This window comes from Oncorhynchus mykiss, chromosome 11, assembly GCF_057628025.1.
Source record: "Oncorhynchus mykiss isolate SJ-2025 chromosome 11, ASM5762802v1, whole genome shotgun sequence".
Classification (NCBI taxonomy): Eukaryota; Metazoa; Chordata; class Actinopteri; order Salmoniformes; family Salmonidae; genus Oncorhynchus; species Oncorhynchus mykiss.
The window spans coordinates 59,793,449-59,818,129 of NC_143032.1; the positions used below are offsets into that span (position 1 = coordinate 59,793,449).

General features: G+C 43.0%; 1 protein-coding gene across 2 annotated transcripts; it reads right to left on the bottom strand.

The window, feature by feature from the left end:
* Positions 1 to 5,431: 5,431 nt before the first annotated feature.
* On the bottom strand, positions 5,432 to 23,319 carry LOC110536047 (phosphatidylinositol transfer protein beta isoform). 2 transcript variants are annotated; one of them, XM_021621561.3, is made up of 8 exons: positions 21,399 to 22,811; positions 21,044 to 21,118; positions 20,797 to 20,880; positions 16,358 to 16,435; positions 13,287 to 13,397; positions 13,039 to 13,161; positions 10,023 to 10,091; positions 5,432 to 8,165 (listed from the first exon to the last, which is right to left on the bottom strand). In XM_021621561.3, the coding sequence occupies exons 1-7, from the start codon at positions 21,423 to 21,425 to the stop codon at positions 10,044 to 10,046; spliced, it is 546 nt and encodes a 181-aa protein (XP_021477236.2). In that variant the 5' UTR covers positions 21,426 to 22,811; the 3' UTR covers positions 5,432 to 8,165; positions 10,023 to 10,043. The 2 variants fall into 2 exon arrangements, with proteins under 2 accessions (XP_021477236.2, XP_021477235.2); XM_021621560.3 differs by lacking the exon at positions 10,023 to 10,091 and having other exon boundaries at positions 21,399 to 23,319.
* Between the last annotated feature and the right edge of the window lie 1,362 nt (positions 23,320 to 24,681).

Genomic DNA, 24,681 nt, shown 5'->3' on the forward strand with positions numbered 1-24,681 from the left:
TAAATGCATCATGCTATTTTCAGAAGCGTGATAGGCCTATCTATAGACTAATCCTGAAACATTGCCCTCTAGGCTAATCCTGCAACATTGCCCTCTGAGGTCTTTTAAACGGACTGGCCTATTGTTGCACAAGAGGGGGTGTTCTTTGATTTAAAGCCTGCTGCTGAGAGATAAGATGTATCCGATCAAAATACAAGCGCCAGTGATAATAGTGATATATTGATGTTTCACATCCCATCGCGACAACAGGGCTGTAGAACTATTGAAATGAATATGGCCCTATGGACGATTGAATGTTCATGTATTTTAGGTGATAGGCAAGTCAATAGTTAGAGTGTGTGTGCGTGAGAGAGAGAGAGATAGAGAGAGAGATAGAAAGAGAGATAATTGAAATTGAATTGAAATTGACAGACAGAGAGCATTTGTTTGTTACCCCACGAAAAAAATCCCCCTTAAAAGATCAATGGCATCGGATCTACTGGATTGTGTTAGGAGGATACCATAATCGATAACAATATTTTGCACTCTATAATATCTCACATATACGTGTTTTCAAGTTTGGGCTTTACGGATCCGCAGGCTTGAAATGGTAGGCTATCAACTTTTACAAAAAGAAAAAGTAATCTCTTGTGAAATATGCACTGTTCAAATAAGTAATGCACGGGAAATAGACCATAAACCACAGTGAACATGTAATGTTATTTTACTGTTTGCTAAATATATTACAGCAATTCAAATGTAATGTCCTCATCAACTTTTGTAGCCTACCCTATATATAGTTCTAATAATAATGTGTTTGAAAGAAGTCTTCAAAATGATTTACCTTTGCGCTTCTATTAAATTAACTCTCATTCAAAAGACATCCAGCTAATTGCCCAAGTTAATGTTTTTTCTAAATTTCAATTTAGACAGGCGCATCTGCAATTGCACAGGATGCACTTTGTCGATCATAAAATGACTCGTCCGACAAATTTAGACATAAATGGAAATAGTTTATGAAAAAAAAATTAAACTCCAGATTCTGCTTTGTTTCCTGTGGTGCGCTTGGGTTCTGATCTGGCGCTCTTTGACGCGTTGGATCTAAATTGTCACACCGTGGGATTGAAAGATTTCAGCAATGTTAGTGTTTTTCTTTTGCAATTTAAGAATAATTGTAGGGGATGAAGTATTTATTTAGCTGCCAGCCAACACCTACTCTCCATTGGACGATGTTTTCCACTCCCTACAAAAAAAGAAATGGAATAGGCTACATGAAACCAAATATGACTGAAGTAGTTTGTTGTGAAATATGCAACAATTTGAAAGACAGTCAGCTCCGTTGTAGGACAGTTTTTCTTATCTTATGTCTACCATACCCTGAGCGTTGTTGTACTACTCCCCCATTCCTCTAATGTTTAGTTAATATGGAGCTAGAACGTATCTGAGATAAGTATATGGTGTTGCATATTTGTATTTAATCTGAGATTATATGTTCTAGGCTACTACTGGCCTACCAATAGGCTATTGCTTATTCATTTTTCAACGCATATATCATACTCCATTCATGTGTTTTATATATAGGGAGTGGAAAACATAGCCTACCACATATGTAGGACTAACATATCCATCCTTGTGAGTTTCTCGAGGGGTACGGTGATTTTTTTTGTTTGTTGTCTGCATAGGACTAGTTCCTCGAGAGGTGAATAAGAGTGAGTATTTCACTTCTATCAAAAAGGCACAGTGCCACCTAGCGCTAGACATCAGAACAAGGTATTGAGACAGCATCAACAGTGTATGAGGTGAAGGCAGGAACAATATACTTTCGGTATAGCCTAAGATTATGTTGCTAGTGCTAGACCTATATCAAATAATCTTTGAAATAAAGTTGATATCATGGGATCATTTTATCCACAAGAGGGTTTGTATCACCAAGTGTCTTTCCCACAAACTTAACCCCTGATCCAAAACTCAAGTCAAAGCAAATGTGTGCTATGAAACTAGCCAGTAATGCAAGTGTCTGAAATAAAAAATTATATACAAAATGTCACTGAAAGGATGTTCACTCAGTACATGCACTGTCATCTAGACAGCATTTTCTCTCCGCCTGAACCCCCTAGGTATAGTTGGCCAGGTCTGAGATGTCAGACGAGTAGATTCAAAAGGGAGGCCAGGTTAGGGGTGAAAAGGTGGGGTATCGTTTTAACATGGCCATGAGGATTGTAACTCTAGCAGACAGGTGAAAGTACAGGAACAGGGAGTGAGGCAAAAGAGAAGAATAGCAGGAGTGGACAGATTTTCTCACACAAATATTCTGTAGGGAAAGAAAATAGGTCTAAAGTGTGCTGAAGCAGGCCCTCCATCAGACCCTGCCTTCCGCCGAGGGGAGCAGGCTGTGTGCCAGGGCAGGGGTTATGGGCAGAGTGGTGGACAGGTCAGGGGGTGCCAGGGGTAGGGGCAGGGGGCAGGCAGGCTCTGGGGTGCTTGGGGCACACGCCAATGCAGCTGACAGGATGTTATGTGAAGGAGAGGAGCACAGCGCTCGGAGAGAGATAAACAGAGCAAGAGAGCTAGAAAGAGAGAGAGATGTGAGCGAGTGTGTAGCTGTATACTGCTCGTCAGGGAGTTTGGAGTATGCTTGATGATGAATTCACTACAGAATGAAGGCTGATGGAACAGTGTAGGATCCTGAGATGTTGCAGCATCACCTGGGTTTTACCATAGCAAACATTATACACTCTTATTACTGGGTTTTACCATAGCAAACATTATACACTCTTATTACTGGGTTTTACCATAGCAAACACCATACACTCTTATTACTGGGTTTTACCATAGCAAACATCATACACTCTTATTACTGGGTTTTACCATAGCAAACATCATACACTCTTATCACTGGGTTTTACCATAGCAAACATCATACACTTATCACTGGGTTTTACCATAGCAAACATCATACTCTTATCCCTGGGTTTTACCATAGCAAACATCATAAATCTACTCTGAAACAAAAGTATACAGTTTACACACATGGTTATGGGCTTAGAAAAAGTACACAAATGTAACATGTCAGATACAGATTAGAAATGTTTTCAATGTTAAGTTTGCATCCTAATATTACACTTTATATACTGTACATCACAGAAGACTGAAATATAACAAAACCTTTTGACATAGAAACACAGAATTTTCTGTGTTCTAATTTATTTTACTTGATTATGAAATAATGAAACATATGAATAATATTCCACCCATGAGGACACTAGAGAGCAATTTGGTCATGTGACTGCAGGAATTAAAGTGAGCTTAAAGAGCAACTTGGACATTTTGTCTTATAGGAGTGGTTGATTCATAATGAGTTATTCTTAAATTCCATGAACTTGGATTTATTTCCATTTTCCATTTCAATATTTCTAACGTGCCTTATTTCTAACTGCTCAAAATAATTGTAACTCTGACCAAACTTAACATGAAGAAAAAACACCAAGATTAGTCAAACAAACTAAACTTCTCCTTTACCCTCAGAGTTCTCTGTGATGATGAATCCAGCATGACAATGGACAGTCCTGAGGCTGGTCACCACTGTCACATTTCCACACATTTCTATAGTGATTTAATAGCCAATTTGTCTCAATATTCTGCTCAATAAGACAAGATAGTCAAAGTAAATGTCCCTCATTGCCCCTTTTTTAATGGCTGGTGTTAACACGGCTCTTCCTCAGTTAGACATATATCACCAAGGGGGCGACACCCAAAGTGACAGTTCCTTCCCTTTTTAGGGTCAGCGTCCTGTGCAGTGGGGAACTGTGCAGCAGTCTCTCTCTGTCCTCAGCTGTTCTGTCAGTCAGCTCGGCCATCTCAGCACACAGGGTCACCAAGGGTTAAGCAGCATCTGTCATCCAGAGGAACGCCATTCTGTTGGGGGGAGGAGGGGTGCGGTGGGCAGTGAGGTCCCCGTCTGTTTTAAAGGTCCCCACCTCTTCTACCTCTCTCTGCACAACAGGAAGCTCAGGAGAATCTCAGGGGCTAGACTCAGCCCAGCTCCAAAGATGAGGAAACACTGACATCATTGCCATCCAAACCAGGCCAAAAATAACTCCCCACCCCTTGGAGACCTGTGGCCCCTGCACAAATACAGTCCCAGGGGGGTCAAAAGAACAAGGCATGATGCAGGGACTGAGCCAGTAGTTAAAGGCTCACCAACCATGCCTCTTCCTCTTAAACACAGCCTCTCACCCTATATGGACAGTCAAGTGGAGGGCACAGTGCAGCAACTTGCAGGAAGCATTTAGTCTTCCTTCAGTGTAATACTATATGGACAGTATATACACCACCTGTTTAAGGAGAACTTGTTTCTTTAGAAATAGTACTGAGAATGGAGGTGAGGGGTCAGCCCATTACATTTTTGCCATTATCCATGTATTTGAGTCAGCATTCTAAATCAATAGCCCCTAACAGGCATCAATCCCTGGTCCATTCCTGTGTTCGCCTGTGCGTGCGCTTGGGTGTGAGCTGCCTTAAAGTGTGGTTGACTCTGCCCATGTCCCCTTTTAGAAACTGTATTATTTGCCTGTTTTGTTACAGATATGACTTTTTTTCCATCCACATGTGACCATTCTCCACAAACAAGAATAAAACAGTGAATCTCTCCCGGCAGACTTTCTGCTCTTCCTGCTCTCCAGCGCCGACTCTTGTGGCTGCAGCAGTACTGACGTCCAGGAGATGGATGTGGCGGTCTGGTGTCACAAATACACCAACACTCCCAAGGAGGTGTATGAATGAACTAGATGCGACTCCAGAGGTGTGTGAGCAAACTTCTTTAAGAGGGGAGAGAAAATAATAAATTTACACTTACAGTGACCATTCCCACGGCTCTTTGACATGTTTTTATTTTCTTCATTCAAAACCAGTCCAGGAATGTCATTGTATATTTACTTGATCAACCATTGGGAATTTTGATTCTAATCTGAAACCATGTCATCTATATGTCCAACATCAGAGCCTTCACATGTACCTCATGGGGGTAAGGAGAAAAAGACAGTATGAAAGAGGCACAAATATAAGTAAAACATTGACAAACACTGCTAGATGCCTATAGCTCATAGATAATCTCTTACCTGAAAATCCACAGCGACCATACAGTGTGGCAGAACACGAAGGTGCAAATCAACTGACGCTACCTTGTTAGTCAGGCAGTTACCCATCTATTATCTATGTGACCACACCAGGGCTGTACTCACTTCTCCACATCGTAGCAAAATTGTTCAGGTAGTTCCTCCCCGTTTCGGTCAGTTTCCTTACGTTTGGTTCCTAGACCCAGTACTCTCAAAATGAATGCCATTTATTAAGCTTCAGTCACACAAACGCTCCCCAAGACGTAGAATAACAAAAGAGATTAAAACAAACTAGCCAAAAGCAGACCATTGCAGAATAAACCACGCAAAAGCAGTCATTTTGCAGCATTTTGTGTTGAAATTTATTAGGCATTTCGATACATTGTGTAGACTTTCTGTGGCACAAAAATCGACAGACAGAAAAGGCTAAAGAAAATGTCATACATTCACTACCATGTCCCCTGAATTTCAACAGATCAGAAACATTTAAAAGCACGTTTTAAAATTATTCTAGAAATGTAACAGTATATTTAATAAATCATGATCATACTGTACAGTTTTTCTTGCAAAGACCATCTCCACTCTGTCCTTTCCCCACATCATTGTCTCTACAGTACAGGTCGTAAACCATTGTCCTCTGATACACAAGCTGGGTTGCATCATAAGTTACCATAAGCGCACTACTCAATACAAGCAAGAGGCTGTAGACAGACCTTAAGGCATGAATCATATTCAACACTCCTCTCTTACAGACTTTCTTTGAATGCAAATAGTAACTGATGGGAAATCTGGACTTTGTAAGTCCCATTATGGCCTTTTCATGTCCTGTCAGTGACTGACACCGACATGGGTACTCATGATATATCCTCTCAGTTACGGGGTGCAGGAGAGTTCAGCCATCTTACTTGTCTATCCGCTGGTGAGTTAGTACTGCCCCTCGGAAGTGTGGGGTTGAGCTAGGGTGGAACAACGCATGTAAACAAATGACATCACCCAGATCCATTCATACTCTTTGGGTGAGCACTAAACCCATAACTGAGAAGGTTCTCACAATCCCCCTGTGAGGCTTACACAATATAAAAATATACTATCAATACTGAGCTCTTCATAAAAAAAATATTCCATCGGACTTGGCAGCAAGCACGTCTGTTTATAAAAAGAGGCTGAACGGCTGAGGTTGAATGACAAGCTAAGATACACATGATTGTTTATTGTCCCACAAGCACGCCGACATGCACACACTAACATGAAGGCACTTACGTGCTTAACCACACAGAGCAGCATTCAGGCTTTAGCATGGCACTGTCTGACTGGCTTGCTGCTGGGGAGTCATGTCTACATCAGTACAGTATCACTGAAGGGAATAATCACCCCACCACAGCCCAACAGAACAAACATACAGTACATTAGTGCCATATATAAAAGGACCTTGAGAACATAGTGAGGTTCAGTTAAAATAGAGGTCATAAAGTCATTGCAAACCGATCAAGCCTAATCTAACCCCCTCCGCTACAATGGATGAATACCCTGCTGATCAGTGTCCTAGTAGTAAAGCCTAAATGACCAACTGGTGCCAGAAGGAAAGGCATGGTGGTGTAGTAAGGCACAGCGTGGTGCTGAGTGAGTAGGGTTGAGTAGAGTGAATAGCTGCTCGCTCTGTAAACAGGCCCAGTCAGGAGAGGCCTGGTATGGGCCAGGGTGGTGGCCTAGGCGGGCTGGTGGTCTGGTGTGGGTTAGGGTGGTGCTGGGTGTCTGTTTACCTGCTGCCCATGCTCAGCAGGATACGACAAGCAGTAGAATTCCATCCCAGAGAACCACAGGAATAAGGCAGGCAGGCAGGCAGGCTACTGTTGTGGTGGTGTGGTGGGGAGCAGGGCGGTGTGATCAGGGCGGTGTGAGCAGGGCGTGACAGAGACTGGAGGTGTGTAGCACCAACTATGACTGTTTTTCAGTGCGGTTTCTCTCTGGGGGCATCCGCTAGGGAGGAGCGGAGTGAGTATGGGGAGTGTGGGAAAAACAGTGAGTGCACCCAAACAGACACTTCCCTTCAGTTGAAGGAGCCTGCACGGATCTGCCCAGCGTGAGCTTGGGCCAGATCAGTCACCGCAAAGGCATTCACACCTGTGAGTGTGTGTGTGAGTGTGTGTGTGCGTGCGTGCTTGTGTTTAAATGTGCGTGTTTGTACGGGTGTGTGTTTGTGTTCATTTGCATTGGAGTGAGAGTGAAATACCTGTGTGGACAAGATTGTCGGCATTAATAAGAAGCAGTGCAGAGAGAGGGGGAGAGATTAGGATAGGCACAGGCGCCAAGGGTGTCAGTAATCTCTTAATGAATGCCATGGCAGGAAGGGACATGTAAATGGAGAAAAAAAAATAAAAACTGACAGGCTCTCTCTCGCCAGCTAACGGAAAACCACAAAGTTATGAACAGCTAGAAGAGGACTGAGGAGAGAAAGGACATTGTCTTGAAAGGAATGATCTGGAGAAAATATTCACAAATACAAAAGGAAAACTAAAACTGGCAAAGGCAAAAGGCCACAGAGGAACGATCCTCTTTGACTAGAATAGCAAACTACTTAGACCAACACCTGCCATAATGCAATCAGGCCAATTAAATGCTTAAAAAAATATTAATCTCTATATCAACAACCAAGCAGGCCTCTAAGCATCTATAAAGAGAAGATATAGGGACTAGTCTTTCAACAACATGGAGGTGGTAGCTGGCTTTACAGAGGACATTGTCGCTTGATATCGTTATTAGCCTAGGAGATCAAAATGAACTGGAGCCTTATCAGCTAGGATCGTGTCACTTTCAACAAATTAATTATTCTGTGGATAGAATGTCTATGATTGGGTGCCGGCAGGTCAGGGTGCTGGTCTATTGATCAAGTGGAGCAGAGCCCTCATCCTCCACATCCTGAATCAGTAAGGTAAAAGTGGAACGCAGGGAGCCCGCTTCGCATTCTTCATCATCACCACCTACACTCTTCATCGCTGTCGTTGTTCAAAACCCTCCTCAGTCTCATTCAGCATCGGCAGCACTGGTTCCCCGTACATTACCGTGTTTGCGAAGCTGAGGCGGAGGAAATGGGAGTGGGAAGAAATAAACAGACATTTATTACATCTTTACAGAGCCCAAACAAGTGGAGGCAGGTTCTGTGAGAGCATGCGTCAACAAGTGGAATTCTGCAAGGAGAAAGGGTGTTTGTAGCTGTGAGAAACTGGGATGATGTGGCCAGAACGCCCATCATTCTGTTCACTGACAAACATTAAGTTCCTTAGTCTGCATTAAGAATATCTCTGAAAAATGTACACGTTTCCCTTTGCAAACTGCAAACTGTTTTTTTTCTCCAGGAGAACGTTTCTAAAATGGTTTGTAATCAAGCCCTTGTTTGTCTTGTAGGTAGATCAAGTCATTGTTTTAGGTCCTCACACCCTAAGGCTTAAGAAAGTCAATTAGTGGCTGAATCTGATAGCAGAATACCTTAATGGAACAGTCTAACCACACACTGGCCCTAAACAGAGGACTAGACATCTGATGAAATGTGCATGAGGATTCTACCTACCACTTCTCCATCTTTTCTTCCCTCCCTCCCTCTTTCTCAATCACAGCACAGACTCCTTTTCAATTGCAGAATTCCATTTGTATGTTAATGAGGCAAAGGGAGCCATGAAGGGTTTTTCTCCCCCACCCTCCATCCCCAGCACCTCCCCCCTCCCGCTACCAGCCAACCCGTTAGCCCACAAGCAGACAGACAGGCCTGTTAGTGCATCATCTCCAAACCATGGTGTTTCACACTCACAGTCTAGTCCAACCACAACACTTTTGGTCTAAGATCCTGATACACCATTACTACACAACCTTTGCTTGAGCCTCGTTCACCTGAAGCACATGTTCAAAAGTCTGTATATAACCTAAAAAGCTTTCTCAGCAATTGAGCTGGACCATCAACAGGAGTTGGGAGTGTTTTGTTGTGGAACTGGTAAAGAGTAGAAACTCTATACTAGTCGTTATAATGGTATTCCACTCCTACATATGGGTGCTGTCCTCTGGAGCCTTACAGTACTGGCACAGTGTGACCCTGGCGACCCCTCAGTTCTGTGGCCCAGGCTAAGCACTTCTCCATGCCGAGGGCCTCTTTGATGGCACCCGCCCGTTTACTTACTCCAGGAGAAAATGGGAAACACATGCAGGATTGGGCGAGATGTAGAGGAAGAAACAGAGCTCCAAATGTTCAGCATTGGTGCCAGGTCAGGAATGCTCGAGCCTGGCCAACTTTGGCCCGTCCGGCCCAGATTCCTCAATTTTTTCTCCATGTACGGCCAAAAGCGCTCACATTGATATTTCAAGTGGGGCCAAGAAGGAGCCAGTAGTAAGGCCTTACTGAGAATGTAATACACAGACAAATGAGTGTGCCAGAATAAGCTGTTTTTTGTGTGTTCGTTCTCCATATTCTCTATGGCGTTTTTTGGACTACAGATACAAGGCCAGAAACCAGTGCTGACTTTTAGTATGGCTTTGACTAGCTGCCAAAGCCTTTTTAAAACCTGCTCTCTCGCCTTCGTTTTGAGAACAGGCTGCACAGATGTCTGCCCTCACATGGGGAGATTGAGTAGGCACTTACACACTGTTCAAGGCAGAGAGCTTTTCGCCATGTCAGCAATATACTTAACGATCTGGCAAATGCTACATATTTCTCTGAGATCTGGTGTTATGGATTAACTAATACAGTCAGTTATGGAAGTTCACGTGAGAACACGCATACATACACACTCACACAAACCGTGGCCCATAAAACCTTGTTATGCTCTAACACCACTGTATAAGGAGTGAAAGCAGTGTAGCCATGCAGCAACACAAAGATAACCCAGTGGGAGGAGGAACTAACATGGCTGCTATCAGTTCAACTCCTCCACCAGTTGCACTTACAGTCTCCCTCAGACCTAGCAGCTACTCGTCTGAAGCCTTCGTGCCTCGCACAGAGCCCTTTCTTCGCATCTAGATTGTAAATTATAGAATCAGGGAGGCCTTTCAGAGCAGAGTTTGAGAATGGGCGAAGGGAAGGGAGGAGCAGGTTCCCACACAAGTTACATTTCTAATGTCTACGACTTTTTAACGACTTAATGGATGAAAGTATAGTTTAAATTGGTAATATTTATATTATCTAATAAACACTCAAAATGGACCAACACCATGCCTGTTCCAAAAGGGAGTGGTAGGCTATATTTAAATCATCATTATTTCTCATCACAGTTGAGGCAGAAAATGTGTTTGAAAATAACACATTTCCCAGGTTTTTCCAGAATAAACAATGTGTGGGAACTCTTGGAGGGGGGTTAACAGGGAAATGACAGACAGACGGGCAGGAGAAGGGGGCAGCAAATGACAGGAATGTTGAATTCCAGAACCATATCTTTGGGTCAGCAGTGATTGTACACATGGTCAAATCAAACATTAACACATGGTAAAAAAGGGCTATCAGTAGGGGGCAGGTACACAAGAAGACATGTTTGTAATCAACATTAATTAAAAAAGGTCCAATGCAGCCATTTTTATGCCAATATCAAATTATTTCTGTGTAACAATTATGTACCTTACTGTGATTTTCAATTGAAAGTGTCAACAAAAAAAATCTTGGCAAAGAGCAATTTCTCAAGCTAGAATTTTGCTAGGGCTGCAGAGTGGTCTGAGTTGAAATGGGAAAACTAGCAGTTATTGGCAGATGTTCGGGAACTATTTCTTATTGGTCTCAGTATGGAAATATAAATATATAAACAAAAAACAGAGGAAAACAGAGGAAAATCACATTTTTGACTGCACTGGATATTTAAAGAAAATATGGTCATTAAATGAATCAAGAAAGAGCAAAAACCGCCATGTAACTTTTGCAATATTATGATAAGCAGTAAATTAATTCATAAATGTGACATACAATGCATTCAGAAAGTATTCACACCCCTTGACTTTTTCCACATTTTGTTACGTTACAGCCTTATTCTAAAATAAAACGTCTTTACCCCTCAATCTACACACATAATAACAAAACAAAAACAGGTTCAGAAATTTTAGCCATTGTATTAAAAACACAAAACTAAAATGTCACATTTACATAAGTAAATCAGATCCTTTACAGTACTTTGTTGAAGCACATTTGACAGCGATTACAGCCTTGAGTATGACACTGCAAGCTCCTATGTTGTCTTGGCTGTGTGCTTAGGTTCGCTGTACTGTTGGAAGGTGAACCTTCGCCCCAGTCGGAGGTCCTGAGCACTCTGGAGCAGGTTTTCATCAAGGATCTCTCTGTACTTTGCTCTGGCATCTTTCCCTCAATCCTGACTAGTTCCCCAGTCCATGCAGTTGAAAAACATCCCCACAGCATGCTGCTGACACCATGCTGCTGACACCATGCTTCACCGTAGGGATGGTGTCAGGTTTCCTCCAGACGTGACGCTTGGCAATCATGCTAAAGAGTTCAATCTTGGTTTCATCAGACCAGAGAATCTTGTTTCTCATGGTCTGAGAGTCCTTTAGGTGGCTTTTGACCAACTAAGTGGGCTGTCAGGAGTGGCTTCCGTCTGGCCACTACCATAAAAGCTGATTGGTGAAGTGCTGCAGAGATGGTTGTCCTTCTGGAAGGTCCTCCCATCTCCACAGAGGAACTCTGAAGCTCTGTCAGAGTGATCATCAGGTTCTTGGTCACCTCCCTGCTCTTCTCCCCCGATTGTCCAGTTTGGCCGGGCAGCCAGGTCTAGGAAGAGTCTTGGTGGTTTCAAATTTCTTCCATTTACGAATGATGGAGGCCACTGTGTTCTTGGGGACCTTCAATGATGCAGACATTTTTTTGTACCCTTCCCCAGATCTGTGTCTCGACACAATCTTGTCTCGGAGCACTACGGACAATTCCTTCGACCTCATGGCTTGGTTTTCCTTCTATAGACAGGTGTGTGCCTTTCCAAATCATTGAATTTACCACAGGAGGACTCCAATCAAGTTGTAGAAACATCAAGGATGATCAATGGAAACAGGATGCACCTGAGCTCAATTTCGAGTCTCATAGCAAAGGGTCTGAACACTTATGCGAATAAGTTGTTTTTTCTTTTTAATATATTTGCAAAAATGTCTAAATACCTGTTTTGTTATTATGGGGTATTGTGTGTAGATTGAGGAAAAACAAATGCAATCCCTTTTAGAATAAGGCTGTAACATAACAAAATGTGGAAAGAGGGAAGGGGTCTGAATACTTTCCGAATGCGCTGTAAGATGGGGAAAAATTACGTCATAAACATCATACATGCTTTTAGTTTGTCATAAAAACATGAACAGCTGATTTATTTACAGCAGTGTAAGCGAGGGGATCATTGATTTGACATATTGAAATAGATAAACAGGGTAAGAATAATATTCAGAATTTGACTGGGGAAAAAGCATCTAGGGAGAGATAAGAATTAAGAGTGAATGTTGTGGGTTTCAGCACCACAAAAAAAACACTAATGAAGAAGAGGCCAACCAGCATCACTCCCAGAGGTCCAACTGGGAGATATCTGATGACTATTCTAAGAAGCTTCCAAACATCACTACTCTGTCTCTCTCAGAGGGATGACACCACAGACAGATCAAGACAGCCTGCTACCCAACCATGGTCAAGACCAAGGTTGCTAAATTCCCTGGTTTTCCAGAAATCCTGGTTGAAGGATTCCGGATTTCCTGCTTATTCCCTCCTTATTCCGTGAATCTTCCAACCAGGATTTCGGGAAAACCAGTGCATTTATTGAAGGCAAACACCACACCCACACTGCACAGTATGCTGGGATCTGCCACCATGACAATGCCTAAAACGGCACACTCGCTCTAAAGGTTTGGGAGGTTTTGAGCGTTGTAAGCCCTGGTAAATATTGAACCCTCCTCCTGTTGGTAGTCATATATACACATATGTTCCTCTACATACCTCCTCCAGCTCCTTTTGTGTCTCCGCCTCCATCCGCCTGATGTCTTCCATAGTCAGCTCCACCCACTTGTCAATCCAACAGAACAGCTGGCGATGGAAGTTAGTGAAGATACGCTTCTCTTGCTGGAGGAGAAAAGGACATGTAAGAGGCATTTAGAGGGAAAGAAAGCAAGATTACAAGGAAAAGGGAAGAATGTGTCAGATAGTGACAGAAGAAAAGGATGGGATGAAGAAAACAACATCCTTACCTTGTGAATAAAGCTCTCCACCTTGTTCTGCAGGCCCCACCACTTGAACTTGACCGTGACCAGTTTGTAAGCACACATCCTCGGGCAGTCAGCCTTACTAAGCAGCTCCTTCTGTTAGTAGCAACACAACAGGAGAACAGACACTGAGCAAACACTGCACAGCAGGAAGACACACTCAATCACCCATCACTAAATCATTTACGTTGACACATGATATTACAAAACTGTGAATATGCAAATAGGCAAAGTTTATGCAAACTTTCCAATAATGGAACTCTCAATGAGAAGAAAGTAGAATGTGATTTGAGAAAATAAAATATCGATTTAGACCAATCACAGCTGTATTCCAACCACTAAAATGTCATTAATACATAATGTTTTGGAAACGAAGCTTGCTAAAATAATTATCGATATGAGAATATGCAGTAGACGGATAAAAGTCCTCTCATCTACAAAACAGTTTTAAATCCATCTGTAGCTTGCGCTCTGTCTCCCTGAGAGGAAGAGGAGAGAGCGATGAGGAGGGCGAGAGAGCAAAGTGGATAAACTCCAGATGAAAGGACCATTTCTTTCGCTCCACCCTGACAGTGACACTGTTCCCGTACAGGCAGACCTTTTGTGGCTGGGACGCCATTATCGCATCACGCAGCGATAAGAGCGTCTCGGCACAAAGCCGGTTCCAATATTAACACCCAGGACCTGCTTGCCCCCAGAACACACCATCCCAGAACACCTGTTTAATTAATCACTTCATTCTAGTGCTGCACACAGGGAGAAATGCCTCAGACCCACATCCCGTCACTGTTTGATGCTCCCATCACGGAAGGGAGAGGAGAGGGAGAGAGAGAAAGAAAGAGTGGAAGGAAGGAGAGGGAGGGGGGAATGAAAAACATTCTACATACACGTAGGATTTAGCTAAAGTTGTCACCGCTAAAAGAGAACTTCGGATAAAACGGATCCCACATCAAAACACTTACGGTGACATTTCTTCACACCGTCTTTCGTCGCCCTGCTCAAAGGAGCAGGAGATTTCAGAAATACAAAGTGTGACGATACGTGTGCATGCAGTGATAGACTTACTGCTCTGAGAAGCTGGCACCAATTGTTTTCTCTTATGTTACTTTAGCTACGATTTTTTTCTCTCTAATTTCTTTCCCCAAAATAAGTGTTTCCATGTCCAAGGCTGGGGGAAAATGATCTAATTAAAAACCCCAAATAAAACGTTTATATTATTTATTCAGACTTCATAAAGCTGTTCAGCAGTCTTTAATCTGTGCAAGTTGTCACAGTACAGGGAAACTTTCACACGGTGAAACTCTTGAGGGCTCTTTTGCTGGGTGGAGATTCCAACATGTCTGCCATTAAACAGTGTGATCCTGGACCTGTTTGTACGGCTGTAGATGAGGGGTTAGGGACGAGACCACTAGTGTCTCTGGATGAGCCGTTTTCATTACCTCTCACTTTTTTACAAACAAATACCTCCCAGACTCATTTTACTGAACTGTTCCTAGCTCAAACTAAGATACCACACACAAAACCCGGAGAAGACAGCCACGTACATACACACCCTCTCCTGGCTGGCTGAAAAGAGAGTATGAGGACGTGGGCTAAGACAGGAGGGCCTAATCTGACCTGATCCCTTGTGATTTCTATTAGGTCCAATTAGAGCAGGGAGAGCGGTGATTTGTCTTCATCAAACTGCAGCCTACAGCTCTGCCACTCAGCCCTCCCTCTCCTCCACCCTGTCTGAGGGACTCCTTCTGTCTCACTCACACACACACACACGCTTGTCCAATACTAGCCATACACTCCGTGGTCAATTTATTACCCCGTTTGTGAAAATGATTTGCTCCTACAGACAGTGAGTCACGTTGAGTGGGATGCTATATATAAAGGAGGCAGACAGGCATCGAGGCTTTCAGTTACTGTTTGATTGAACGCTAGAATGGGCAAAACAAGTGACCTTAGTGGATTTGAGCATGGTATGATCGTCGGTGCCTGTTCCAGTAGCTTAGATACAGCAGGGCTCCTGGGCTTTTCACGCATAAGTGTCTAGTGTTTAGAGAATGGTGTGACAAAGAAAAAAACATCCAGTCAGCAGCAGTCCTGTGGGTGAAAACAGCTGGTTGATGAAATAGGTGTTCGGAGAAAGGCAAGAATCGTTCAAGCTAACAGGCGGGCCCACAAACAGGAAAATAACGGCGCAGTACAACAGTGGTACGCAGAACAGCATCTCGAAACGCACAACTCGTCGGTCCTCGTCACGGATGGGCTATTGCAGCAGACGACCACACCAGGCTCCACTTCTTTCAGCTAACAACTAGAAGAATTGGAGCCAGTGGGCACGCGATCACCAACACGGGACAACTGAGGAGTAGAAAAACATTGCCTGGTCTGACGAATCCCGGTTCCTGTTCAGTTATGCTGATGGCAGAGTCAGAATTTGGCATAAGCAACATGAGTCCATGGCACCATCCTGCCTAGTGTCAACGGTACAGTGGTAGCAGTGGTGTAATGGTGTAAGGAATGTTTTCCTGGAACACATTAGATCCCTTGATACCAATATATCAACATTTGAACGCCACACCTTGTAGAATCCGTGCTCCCAATAATTAAGGCTGTTCTGAACAGCCAAAGGGGTCCGACCCGGTATTAGATGTGGGCACCTAATAAACTGGCCATGAGTATATACTGTGTGATTGTGCCACGAGTATACCACCCCCCCCAAAAATCCATATTCATTTTGGTAACATTACTTAAAGTGTTATATTTAAGGCTTGGAACCGGTTCAGGGAACAGAACCCAAAAACCTGATTATTTTTTGGAAGAAGAATTCTGTTGATAAACAGAATCATAACCGGGAATGATAGTGAGACAGATTATTTTAAAAGCATGGGATATGGTAAATAACGTTCTGAACTTTATTTTGCTGGTTAGAACAGTGGAACGGAACACAATTATGTTTCTGTTCAGAACAAAACGACTGGAAATTAATTTAGGATCCAACCCGTGGTTACATTGCCAACAAGCTCTTTCCCCTCTAACCCAGAGTGCTTCAGTGAGAGGTGTACCTTCCAATTAGGTCCCAGGGGCCCTCTACCAGTCTTAGCTGACTTGAACAGAGCAGGATCCTCCTCTGCCTTGTAGTCCTGGAAGAGAAGGATAACAGTTAAGACTAATAAATCAGAACAACAAACAATTCCAACACATCTGCATTCAACATTAGTGATAGAGGGCCCTTGAATCCCCCTCTAGCCCATGTGTCTGTGAGCGCTGGCCCGGCACTAATGTTGACAGCCCTCTGGGCAAAGGGGCAAGGGGAGGCACTGCCATGGTAGTCTCCCAGGCCAGGTCTGCCCCTTTGTCCTGGCCCCAGGATGCAACACCAAAGTCCAGCCCTGTGCCCTGCCCAGTTCATGACCTGCACCCTGTCTGGGCTGAGCTGAGTAGGGTCTGGGGTAAGGGATGGGGAGGCTGTCAGGTTGGAAGTTGTTGATGCCACCAGCAAATGGCTGTGCTGAGATTACAGATGGCAGGAGGACGCTGGCTGATACCCGTATTTGCGAGTGTGTACGCATGATTGCATGTAGGGCAGCTGCCTGCCGACAGCAGATGACCTAGTGGCCCTTGTCTGACTCCTCCTTCAAATCAGGGCCAGGCTGAGGAGAGACTGCTCCTAGGCACAGGGCGATCCTACTCACGTCTTGTGACACACTGTATAATGATGCTGGGGGCACAGTGGCACTACTAAACCTCTTCACTACCACAGCCAAACATACGGTTCTAACTAACTCACTAGTGCAGAAGGAGAGTAGATTCACACTCCAGTAGCATAACGCACAAGCAGAACACACACACACACACACACACACGTGTTGTTACGATGCCAGAATTTTGACTTCGATACCAGGTTTAGTACCACAATACTCAATAACATCACAATACTCAAAACAATCCCACGGAACAAAAACGAGACATATTAGCTAAAGCTGCAGAATGGCACTTGATGCAGACAGAAACTCAGCTACCGCTCGGTTCAATCGTTTGAGTTCAATATTATTTTCAACTGTTTTATGTCAGACTTTTTCAGAGACAGCCATGTATGCATTTAAATGAAAACTCTACCCAAAAAAACAGATTTTGGTATTTGTTTCATTAGTACATTGTTGACATAAGTCTCAATGTTTTGCACATCATTAATCAAGTTTAAGATATCCAACTTTCAAAACACAAAATCTGGCCCGTATGATGCAAAACGCATTATAGTGGCCAGATTTCTGTATTGTGAAAGTTACATATCATGACATTTTTGGGTGGAGTTTTGCTTTAAATGAACCAATTTGACTGTTTTTACCAATCTAAGCTACATAATGGTAATCATTTATTTGAATGGTAAATCTCTATTGATAAACTGGATAAATCTAGATGTACCCTAGTCCTTTCACAGTAGAGGTGAATGCATATTTCAATAGGAGTGTGTGCATGCATTGAGTTATTGAGCTTGTTTTGGCTGATTTCATAGAGCTACAGATGACAACCAATAAGTTTCCATTCCATGAGGGACTTCATTTTATTTTACTGATCAACAACATCCACATAGTAGTAGCTCATTTTATAAAAGTGTGACTCTTTTTAACCAGTGATAACTATATGTACGAGCTATGAGTGGTGCTGACTGTCGGAGCCCCAAGTTAGCAGAGGCAATAAGTCTTCGGCTGAGGGAGAGACGTGAGGGAGTGAATATGTTTTTGGTGGCAATCAGCTTTGAAATCAGAATATTTTTGCTTTATCACCAAGAAAGTACTAGGGTAGTGAATTGAGGTTAGTTTCAGCTGTAAGCTAGCAAGGAATGATAGCCTAAAAAACTGGAAGCTACCAGTATCTTATTGCATTGTAAAGTGTTCTAGCCTGTATAGACATTGTTTTGCGAACAGTAATGAACGGTTTCAACATGCCGTGTTGCATTATTCAAGTGTATTTACTTCTGCGCAGTATAAGTGGAGAGCGTAACATGATGCAGCCCAGACTTCCAGTGCAGGCTAGCATTGAGTTCGTGGAGCAGGCACGGTGCGCTCCGTGGGGGACATCGGCAGCGCTGATGCAGACTTGATCCATGAGACACATTTGATAGAAGTATTGAAAGTAACAAATTCTAGTATCGAACCGTTTTTCATCTTCTAGTTTCGGTATACCATGCAACACACACACATCTAATGGTCTTACTCTCTTCTGGTTGCATTCTTCACTATAAAGAGCTCAGAGAGAGAAGTGCAAAGTCAACTGGTGTGGAAAAAAATTACAAAACAAATAAACAAAACGCCTTTCAAATAAATTACCAACAGCTCAAGGGCCCAGCAATTTTAAATAAATCATGATGCGCCCGCAGCTAAAAGCTGCTTTTCAGGGCTATCAGCCGACAGGAGGGAGCCAAACGAGAAAAAAAACGGGAGAAACACAAACACACTTATTCATTAGGCCGTTTTAATGCAGAAAGCTCCTTCACTATAACAATATACTGTGCTGCTTTAATGAGTCTGTGAATCGATGTGCCTGGGCCGAGGAAGAGGAGCTGCTGCTCACTGAAGGGGTGTGTGTGTGTGTGTGTGTGTGTGTGTGTGTCATTGACCAGCGTATGGAGCACTGTGAGCCTTAATTACACTAACAAACTCATCTGTGGTCCCTTGGGGGCCCAGGTCTTGCAGTCATGCCTGAGGCACAGAGCTGATAGGGCCCTCAGACACAACACTCCTCCAGCAAGGCAAACACATCCGCCTCGTTAGACACCTACCACAAACACACTACTGCTACTCAGGCAAATAACCTCACACACTTCACTTACCAACAGACTCCGTGAAATGAGGCAATGCCATGCTAAATAATAGCAATGAACTACCCACCATTGGTACAAGGAACCCTTTGGATTTGAAAGGAAGAAACCTAACCATATGAATTATAATTGCAAAGCTTCCAACGTCATAGTGAATTGAGGGGTTTCAGAACCTGCAGAGAAGAAACTCTGCACCATAGTTTCCTCCCTGGTAGGTAGTGCTGGGCGGTATACCGTATTTTACTATATACAGGTATATTTGATGCACGGACCGGTTTGGGTTTTCACTTTACCTTCTACAGCGGTATTTCAATGTTTGGTTTGTTAAATGTGATACGCCACTCCCACGCGTGTCATGTACATTTTTATAGTTTACTCTGTTTACTACTTGAGTCATCCCTCTCCTCCTGCATGCTGCTTCCCCATGCGCCTCCGACACCAAGCCCTGCCCCCTGTCACTCAGAGAGCAAGTTGTTGCTTTTAGTGATGGGAAGTTCGACTCTTTTTACTGACTCGGATCTTTGATCCTATATGTACTCAGTCGGAGCAAACGGAGCTAGCTAACAAAGCTGGCTCTCAAGAGAAGACAGGCTATGTGCACACTGCCCACAAAAAGGTGGAAACTGAGCTGCACTTCTTAACCTTCTGCCAAATGTATGACTATTATAGACACATATTTCCTCAGATAACACAGACCCACAAAGAATTTCAAAACAAACCCAATTCTATTGGGTGAAATACCAAGATTTGTGACCTGTTGTCACAAGAAAAGGGCAACCCGTGAAGAACAAACACCATTGTACATATAATCCATGTGTTTATTTATTTTCCTTTTTGTACTTGAACTATTTGCACATCTTTACAATACTATATAGACATAATGACATTTGAAGTGGCCTTTGAAACTTGAGTGTAATGTTTACTGTTAATTTTTGATTGATTACTTTACCTTTATTTATTATCTATTTCACTTGCTTTGTCAACGTAAACATGCCAATAAAGCCCTTTGAATTGAATTGATAACGAAAACTCATTAAATGTAACATCTAATTAGGGTCCACTGGGAAACACTTGACCAACACTTTGGTTCCTACCCTGTGACAATAATTTGTCCCTGGCTTTTTAATTTGTTGTCAAACATTGTATTTAAAGTGCTGCCCCCTATATTCCAACTACATAATTAGAATAATTACTATATTTTCATGATTCCAACAGTACACCTAAGTGCTTTGATCTAATTCGCAATAGTCCTAGATTTTTTTGCCCATATCATCAAGCCCTACTATATAAAGCAAACAGAATGGAGAAAACCCCATTGAAATAACTTAGGATGTATGTGTTGCCACCCTAGGGTCAGGCGCCACTGAAAGCATATTTAGAACTTTATTAATAAATAAATAAACAAATAAACAAACAAACAACAACTGTCCCAAAAATGTTGTGTGTCGTGATAGGATATTTTGGCCATACCACCCAGCCCTACCGGCAGGTGAATACAAAACATCAACTCAGGAAAAGATTACCAGGAATGTGTGTATTTTCCGTTTTAGTGTCAGATCTGAGCATATTCGGCTTACTTTGCAATGCCAAGTCTCTCCACATGATGTTGCCAAACAGTACTATCCAGGGCTTTATTGAGTGTGGGACTGTGGCATGACAGCAGTATCTGTGGGGAATACTCACAGCAGGGGCCACTTGTTCTCCATCTGCAATGTCAATGGGCATCACCTCCACGCTCTTCCATATGGGCGTGTCCAGCTTGTGCACCTGCCAATCAAAGCCAGGCATAAGCATGCAAGCTACAATTTAAAAATGTACACTTCAAACTCGATATTAGCTGACACAATTCATAGACTTCTCTTTATAAGAATCTCACTGTAAATGCAAATGGTCATTAATCAAACTCATTTTGAATGACAAAGGTACTCACGTTTTCTAATGTGCCAAGGTCAGGTTTGTGCCATGTCTCAATCTTAATGATGAAGTCATCTTTCATATACTCATTCTGGAGGAAGGTGGTGGGAAATCATTAAAGCTCAAGGCAATAAAACCCTCTAAAGTACCTAGTAGATTTACATTACTAGCAATGTCCACAAGAGGGACCTCTTGCCCAATAAATATGTACATGCATTGGCTTAACTGCTACATTTCTCATAATTGAAGCAGTAAGTTATATTCACAAACACTGACGCACATTCACACAGACGAACTATCCACCCACCCACACGCACAAACAACCAGTGAGATAGAAACTAACAGAGGGAGGGTCATTTGAAGCTACTTACCGTTACAACTGGCCCCAGGCGAAGCATGAGAAGATAATCAAAGAGAGATTAAATTGTTAGATATGAATCCAAAACAGGAAAAGAACGATCAAATCATGCAACTCATGTAGGGCTGAACCCAAATAGTTGACTGGTCGATTGGCTTTTTTTTGTCAAGGAGTAGCAAATGCTATTTTTTTATGGCACACGAGACACCTGTCTGATTCCCGCCCATCTCAGTGAACTAATCCCTTGCGGAGGCCGTGTGGATGGCACAGTCCAAGAAGAAGGGGAGTGTGGCTAAAATGCACATCTCTCTCCAGAACGCGCTCTCTCTCTCTTTGGGCACATTCATTGTTTCATAACTTCATTGTGTGAATTGTTTGCCTTGATTGTTAGTGTCTATAAAATCCCCATTACATACATCACCAGCAGTAGCCACATTTACCGTTAATTCCTATCATTTCAAAATGTACAATGTTGGTTTAGTAATTTCTGTTAATGCATTCAATATACACTGCTCAAAAAATAAAGGGAACACTCAAACAACAGAATGTAACTCCAAGTCAATCACACTTCTGTGAAATCAAACTGTCCACTTAGGAAGCAACACTGATTGACAATAAATGTCACATGCTGTTGTGAAAATGAAATAGACAACAGGTGGAAATTATAGGCCATTAGCAAGACACCCCCAATAAAGGAGTGGTTCTGCAGGTGATGACCACAGACCACTTCTCAGTTCCTATGCTTCCTGGCTAATGTTTTGGTCACTTTTGAATGCTGGCGGCGCTTTCACTCTAGTGGTAGCATGAGACGGAGTCTACAACCCAAACAAGTGGCTCAGGTAGTGCAGCTCATCCAGGATGGCACATCAATGCGAGCTGTGGCAAGAAAGTTTGCTGTGTCTGTCAGCGTAGTGTCCAGAGCATGGAGGCGCTACCAGGAGACAGGCCAGTACATCAGGAGACGTGGAGGAGGCCGTAGGAGGGCAACAACCCAGCAGCAGGACCACTAACCTCCGCCTTTGTGCAAGGAGGAGCAGGAGGAGCACTGCAGGAGCCCTGCAAAATGACCTCCAGCAGGCCACAAATGTGCATGTGTCTGCTCAAACGGTCAGAAACAGACTCCATGAGGGTGGTATGAGGGCCCGACGTCCACAGGTGGGGGTTGTGCTTACAGCCCAACACCGTGCAGGACGTTTGGCATTTGCCAGAGAACACCAAGATTGTCAAATTCGCCACTGGCGCCCTGTGCTCTTCACAGATGAAAGCAGGTTCACACTGAGCACATTGACAGATGTGAGAGTCTGGAGACGCCGTGGAGAACGTTCTTCTGCCTGCAACATCCTCCAGCATGACCAGTTTGGCGGTGGGTCAGTCATGGTGTGGGGTGGCATTTCTTTGGGGGGGCCGCACAGCCCTCCATGTGCTCGCCAGAGGTAGCCTGACTGCCACTAGGTACCGAGATGAGATCCTCAGACCCCTTGTGAGACCATATGCTGGTGTGGTTGGCCCTGGGTTCCTCCTAATGCAAGACAATGCTAGACCTCATGTGGCTGGAGTGCGTCAGCAGTTCCTGCAAGAGGAAGGCATTGATGCTATGGACTGGCCCGCCCGTTCCCCAGACCTGAATCCAATTGAGCACATCTGGGACATCATGTCTCGCTCCATCCACCAACGCCACGTTGGACCACAGACTGTCCAGGAGTTGGCGGATGCTTTAGTCCAGGTCTGGGAGGAGATCCCTCAGGAGACCATCCTCATCAGGAGCATGCCCAGGCGTTGTAGGGAGGTCATACAGGCATGTGGAGGCCACACACACACTACTGAGCCTCATTTTGACTTGTTTTAAGGACATTACATCAAAGTTGGATCAGCCTGTAGTGTGGTTTTCCACTTTAATTTTGAGTGTGACTCCAAATCCAGACCTCCATGGGTTGATAAATTTGATTTCCATTGATAATTTGTGTGATTTTGTTGTCAGCACATTAAACTATGTAAAGAAAAAAGTATTTAATAAGAATATTTCATTCATTCAGATCTAGGATGTGTTATTTTAGTGTTCCCTTTATTTTTTGGAGCAGTGTATTATTATTCCAGTCATTTACCGTTCTCATTGTCAGAGTGGACACGTTGGTTTGCAGAACCCACAACCTATGCTACACTTGTGAGAAACAACTTTCGGTTTTAAATCACTCCATTTCCGAGTGTTGTCAATTTAGTCATCGTCTTTTCTTTGGAGCACTACTGTCAATGTTGAGTAAGGACACGCACCTGATTATGCATAGAAGTAGGCCTATAGACTGCCTGGCCTGCGCGCAAATGTAGACATATATGTGCCCATTTGGGGGATCTGATAGTATTTCTGATTGGCTTTATGCACCATCACTAATGAGCTGTGGACCATCTCAAAGTAATGTTTTCACCTCAAACAGAAAGCAAACAAAGTCTATTTTTACATTCATTGAGAATGACAATAGTTCCTCAATGCATTTGAAAAATCTTTCCAGCTCTCTCCCTTTCAATAACCACTCAGCGTGAAAGGGAAAAATGTCATGGTCTGATCGAGGTCTATCTGATGAACTCTTATCCCTTGCACAAAATAGCCTACAGCTGTGTCTCTCCTGAGCTCACTGGCGCAGGATACCGAGGGCCCAGAATATTTTATACAAGTTTGCTAATGGGAGTTTGGGCTGGACCCAAGTGACCCAAGTGGACAGTTGATACCTGCGGCTGCAATGTTTTTATTTGTTGGCTTTATGTAGGCTATTTTTACATAGCTGGCAATATAAGTTACTTTTTAGGTTTGTATCATTTTCATTTGGATAGAATACTTATTTTCCACCATAATATGCAAATAAATTCATTAAAAATCCTACAATGTGATTTTCTGGATTTCTTTTCTCATTTTGTCTGTCATGGTTAAAGTGTACCTATGATGAAAATTACAGGCCTCTCATCTTTTTAAGTGGGAGAACTTGCACAATTGGTGGCTGACTAAATACTTTTTTGCCCCACTGTAGAGATAGCTATATATATATATATATATATATATATATATATATATATATATATATATATATATATATATATATATATATATATATATATATATATATATATATATATATATATATATATACACACACACACAGTGCCTTGCGAAAGTATTCGGCCCCCTTGAACTTTGCGACCTTTTGCCACATTTCAGGCTTCAAACATAAAGATATAAAACTGTATTTTTTTGTGAAGAATCAACAACAAGTGGGACACAATCATGAAGTGGAACGACATTTATTGGA